The sequence below is a fragment of the Eimeria mitis genome, genomic scaffold (assembly GCF_000499745.2).
Source record: "Eimeria mitis Houghton genomic scaffold, Emh_scaff988, whole genome shotgun sequence".
Taxonomy (NCBI): domain Eukaryota; phylum Apicomplexa; class Conoidasida; order Eucoccidiorida; family Eimeriidae; genus Eimeria; species Eimeria mitis.
This window is the reverse complement of record NW_013577257.1, coordinates 8,187-13,459: the sequence shown is the minus strand read 5'-3', so window position 1 is coordinate 13,459 and position 5,273 is coordinate 8,187. Positions and strand designations below refer to the sequence as shown.

The window sequence follows — 5,273 nt, the reverse complement described above, 5'->3', positions numbered from 1 at the left end:
TAGCAAGGAAAGGAGCAACCCAAGAAATCCCCGCAGCACCGTCTAATGAGTGTTTTCTCTCTTTTTCTTTTTTATCTCAGGCGAGAGACGCTTGACAGGGAGTTGAGAAGTCTCGCTGCGTTCTCCCCTCTCTTTATTGTCGAGCGAGCCGCCAAGTACATCACCCTTCAGTACAGGGTAAGACAACTTAGAGTGCACCTTGGACTCAGAAGGAATATCAAGTGCACGTAAGCAGCGTGCCGTCTTGTCGCGTTCACTACGCAATATTTCGGCGTTTTCTCGACGTGATGTAGATGTTTTTCCTTTATTTCGTTCCTACGCGTTTTTCCTGCAGCCGGAGGGTTCGTCTATCGACTACGAGATTTCCATAGAAGGCCTCGACCTGTCTTTTGCACAGGGTGGTAGTCGTTTGTCCCGTTGCTTTTCTGTTCACGTCCAGCCCCCAAACGACCGTGTCCGGCGGCTGCTGGAGAGTGGAATAGGCGACCTTTTACAACAGCTCTCAACAAAACAGGCTTCTGTTCACCATGTGCGAGAACATGCAGGAGTGCGACAGACAGGTGAAGGGAGTGTTGAAGCTGCGGGAGATAAAGTGGTCGATTACATCGCCGCAATCCTAATAAAGGTGAGCTTGGAGCTTATAGGCTGTTGTGCGATAGCTCACGCACTACCATCATGAAAACAAACAGGCATTTCGACACATTTTGTGGATATTGTGCAGACACTGAGTTCATCATTTACATCGCCCAGTACTACGCCATGCTACTTACGGCTGATCCGTGCCTGCCCCTCAACGGAAGCAGTTCAAACCACCTGACGAACGCTTTTGCAGTTATCACAACGCAGCGTTTACAAGGCTCCTCTGTAGGCGCTGCGGGGGTCAGGCTTCAGAGAGCACTTCGTTTTTATTTGTTGTCAATNTACAAGGCTCCTCTGTAGGCGCTGCGGGGGTCAGGCTTCAGAGAGCACTTCGTTTTTATTTGTTGTCAATCCTACAGGATAGAGATGCGGAAGTACATGTTTAGTGCGAGGGCAGTGCAGACACTTGAAAAAACGGAGTGTCGCCGCACACAACTTTGCAATAGGTATATATAGGCACTCCGAGAGAACTAAATCGTATTAGAGGTGTCTAGTCTCGAAAGGAAAGGGTAGCCGCTGAAACGTTCCACCTTTAGTATGTACGCATTCAGTTCCTGCGGGATGGAAACTGTACGTACACCAGAGGATAAAAGGGCCTCAAGCAAACTTTTCGTCCGAAGCTCAAGAAAATATGCAGATGGTTGATAATTGGGGACCTCGGTAATGATCCCCAAACTTTCTGTACTCTACTGAGCAGTGGACTCTGACCATGATTCGTGTAACAGCATACAGGCTCGCCGCAGCAGCGGCTCTCTTCTTGTTTTCCCCTGCTTCAGGATTCATGTGCTCGCCAGAGGTAACCTCGGCCAACGTTGAACATGTGCTTTTGCTACTAATAACAGTCTAAGATATGTCAGCGGTGCTGCAAGCCGGTCCAGACTGGTATGGCGAAGCTCTGAATATTTTTCATTCCATCTGCACCCCTTCTTGCTAATTTCAATGCTTCCACGCAAGCGTAGGGTGCGAAGCAGGTAAAGACACTTATGACGNACCCCTTCTTGCTAATTTCAATGCTTCCACGCAAGCGTAGGGTGCGAAGCAGGTAAAGACACTTATGACGGAAGGAGTACTTCTTGCAGTTTCCAGGCAATTTAAAACAGCGTTTTTGCAGACGGAGCAGGGGTTTCTTGTCTCAGGTAGGAAGCAGAGATTTATCGAATTTGCTTCCGAAGTGCATACATTTACTTTCAGACCACACATACTGTACCGAGTGCAACTGTGATAACCCAACCACAGGTGAGAGCTTGTAAGCTTCCCGAAATGTTTTGGTTTTCATCCGTTAACTACAGGCTGCGGATGGTGAGTTGTGTCCCCGCGTGCAGCGGCGCCAGTACGAGTTACGCGAGGTGTAGGTTGGCTTACGGCGCTGGACGGATTCAGTGCACGTCTTGTCAGTTTCTGCGGGCTATAACGAGTAAAGTTTACATATAATTCAATGGGAGATTGACTTAATACTCCACCTCTTTGCAGGAAGACTGCCAGGGGCTGAGGTGTCGGGCTGCGGCACGGTAGCTCTCAACGGCGAAGTGGTTTACAACAACGTCCTAAGTAGGCGGTATCTATCCCTGTACATCCTTAGGAATGCGTTTATTGAAATATTCCCTAAAGCTTTCACAGGTGTTCACTAGCCGCACGAGAGCGAGCAAAACCACTCATTGCGAGCGGCTTTCTCTTTGTGACTCTGTGTGTAGCTGTGGCTCTAAGAAATATCTTGTTTTCGCCCTCTGTGCTGATTTCTCTTCCTTGAAAGTACCGAGTCATTCCTCCTAGCAGCTACTCTTAAGTGGATGTAAAAGTGGATGGCTTCTGCAGGATGTAGGACCGGCCGGTCCATTAGTAACACTGAATTGCTTGTGGGAAGGCACAGTGTTCNGCTTCTGCAGGATGTAGGACCGGCCGGTCCATTAGTAACACTGAATTGCTTGTGGGAAGGCACAGTGTTCTTAAACTATTCTGCATGGGTTTTGGTTCGTACTCTGAAGAAGGCAGAATAAACTGTGGTCACGCCTTTCCTATTTTAGTTGAGCGCTGAATCTGCTTGTCAAACAGCAGACCTAAGCTGCAGTTTCAGTTGAATGCAATGAATAGGATGGGCAAACTTCGCCCCTATATTTACTTCTATCACGCTGAATTTCTCGCATTCGCCTGGACCTGCAACGTAGGCGTGCTGCCTGGTGAGCATATTCATTCAGAGAAACGTAGTTGCAAAATCTCGCAAGTGGCCTGCCAATTTTGGCGGCTGGTACGTGCGACCATCTCAAAAAAACACCAGCCAACCGCCTCAACAACTCCTGCTCCTTCAACATCTCACCTGATTTCTATGTTTTAGATTCTAATGCCTGAACGGAGGCAAATCTACACTTAGCGTGGTGAAAACTTCCAAGATCTCTGCAGGGGCATTTCTGCACTTGCGTGGATCATAGGCTGTTTGAAGGGAAGGCGTGTCTAGATCTTGCACCTCGAAGGAAACAGCATTTGCAAGTCTTGACCTTCATTTTAAAAATCCAATTCTTTTTTCAAATATTCTCTCCTGCCGTCTCTTGGCCTCTTTTCCGTCCAACTTGGCTGCAAGTGACCCTCCAGCCAGACGCGTGCAAGCTGCTGAGNTCTCTTGGCCTCTTTTCCGTCCAACTTGGCTGCAAGTGACCCTCCAGCCAGACGCGTGCAAGCTGCTGAGCCAGCATCGAACCAGCGCGTTTGTGCCTGGCAGCTCCATCTTTCCCTTCCTCTGGCTCTAATATTTATTGTTTCTTCAGTTTTTACACAATTTTCTCTCCAAACAATTTGCCTGAGGTCTATGGGCTGCATCTTTTTCCCGCCTGGACCGGTAAACTTGAAAATGAACGTCAGCACCGCAGACCTGAGTTGGCTTCCCGGCGATGCCGACGGTACGTCGGAGCAAATCTTCGTATTTTTAGTTTATAAGTGCCCTTCCTCTTGTTCAATACACATAGATCTGGAGAAGCCGTAGCCAAAACGGTCGAAGGCCCCCGTAGCTGCAAACTTCGGCGTTGCCTAAACAGTGACGCGGCCGGATAGTTTTCATTGCAAAGTTTGTTCTACACAATTTCGGGGCCTTTTGCCTTTCATCCCAACTTCTCTCTGCTCACGTTGTGTCATGTATGAGCCGAGATCTGTGGGCAGCTCGCGACGAAGAGATCGTTTGCTTGCGCCCGCTAAGCGACTTGGAAGTACCTAAAGCGCACCAAGCGCAGCCAGATCCACCGATTCTGCTAATTATAGAGAAACACCTTTCTCATACTTACACCTCTGCAGGTTTTCCTGAAGCTTAGGGAAGCGTGACAGCAGTTTCACGCGGGAAAATCGTCTCTCTTGTGTGTTTTCAGAGCAGCTTGCGCTCGGGTTGCGCATCGTCTCGAACTCCTACAAGAGTCGCGTGCAGACTGCTGAAACGGAAATAAGGCAACTGAAGACGCAGCTTGCGGAGCGAGGGGAACAGGTGAGAGGAGCGTTGCAGAGTAGTGCTGTTTCCAACTTGCATGCAAAGGTGATTTAAACAATGCTCTCATGAAGAAGCATTCTTGAGCGCAGCATATTTATTAACAAGCTGCCTTGCGGTATTTTTATCTTCAGGTGACGCTTTTGCAAAAAAAGTGCAGTGCCTTGGAAGTCCAGCTAATCGAACAAACACAAAGAGGAAATCAGCTGGTAGAGGAGAACAAGCAACTGCTGGCAACGACTCGCAAAGTAAACTTGCAACAACAGCATATTGCTGCATTCCAGCTAGCTAGTTTAGCTTGACCCCAACGCGAGACGGCAAGTAATCACATATATGAAATCTGTCTTGTTATGCTTTTGCAGCTGCAAAAGGACATTCAGCGCCTGGAAAACCTCAAGAAAGCAGTGCTCACTTCAATCCAAGAGGACCGCCCAGAAGCTGATGATTCGAGCCCTGTATGCCACCTTCTCCGTCTGGAATAATCCCATAGACACCTAGACATTTTATGTGAACTCCATGACGCAGCATTAGGGCAGTTTCGCTAAACGGTAGATAAAAATTCCCTTGCTGCCTTTTCGAAGCCTGCACAAACTGGCAGCCTTCCACGAACTGCGAGCGGTAAAACTCGCTGCAGATTCGTCAAGCGTGCAGATGTGCGGTGCGTTTGCGCGAGTATGTTGACGAGGAGAATCTGTATGTAATCTATTCGGTTTCGTTTGTTGTTCTTGTGTTTCAGTTTGCAGCAGCAGACGCCACTTTTCAGATGACCGCAAGAAGGACCGTCGCTGGTCAGACTAGCTCACCCCCAAACAGTACGAGCCCTTTTGATAATACGAACACGCTTCTTTCTTACTTCGCTAAATCGTAGGAGTCCTCCATTTGCAAACAACGCACGAGGAGCCGCGAATTGTTGTTTACTTCTGCAGAGCTCGGGTCCATGGAAGATACCAGCCTTAAAGGCATGAGGCTTGACTTTCGTCGCGGAGGCCCCAACAACGGAACCATGTAAGGAAGAAAAACGAACTCATAAATTAATTAGATTACTATAGAAGAGTGAGCTTCGTGCGCCTGACGACTAGGAATTAGGGGGGTTGGGTTTAGATTAGCACAGACATACTCCACTTGCTCTCAGAACAAGACAGGTCCACTCTCGTTTCTCTCAAAAGGCTCTGAA

General features: G+C 48.4%; 2 protein-coding genes across 2 annotated transcripts in view; both read left to right on the top strand.

Moving 5' to 3' along the window:
- Positions 1 to 45: 45 nt before the first annotated feature.
- Positions 46 to 1,439, top strand: EMH_0026830 (non-muscle myosin heavy chain, putative; the record flags this gene model as incomplete). The annotated part of the gene is made up of 4 exons (XM_013502674.1): positions 46 to 177; positions 335 to 560; positions 722 to 879; positions 1,416 to 1,439. The coding sequence occupies 4 exons, from the start codon at positions 46 to 48 to the stop codon at positions 1,437 to 1,439; spliced, it is 540 nt and encodes a 179-aa protein (XP_013358128.1).
- Positions 1,440 to 3,478: 2,039 nt separating this feature from the next.
- EMH_0026820 (uncharacterized protein) overlaps positions 3,479 to 5,273 on the top strand; it is a gene marked incomplete at both ends in the record, with an annotated part of 3,147 nt that continues 1,352 nt past the window's right edge. Inside the window, 6 exons of the mRNA XM_013502673.1 lie at positions 3,479 to 3,527; positions 3,987 to 4,099; positions 4,234 to 4,347; positions 4,462 to 4,554; positions 4,836 to 4,887; positions 5,026 to 5,104. Coding sequence (XP_013358127.1) covers positions 3,479 to 3,527; positions 3,987 to 4,099; positions 4,234 to 4,347; positions 4,462 to 4,554; positions 4,836 to 4,887; positions 5,026 to 5,104 — 500 coding nt within the window. The remainder of the gene's footprint in view (positions 3,528 to 3,986; positions 4,100 to 4,233; positions 4,348 to 4,461; positions 4,555 to 4,835; positions 4,888 to 5,025; positions 5,105 to 5,273) is intronic.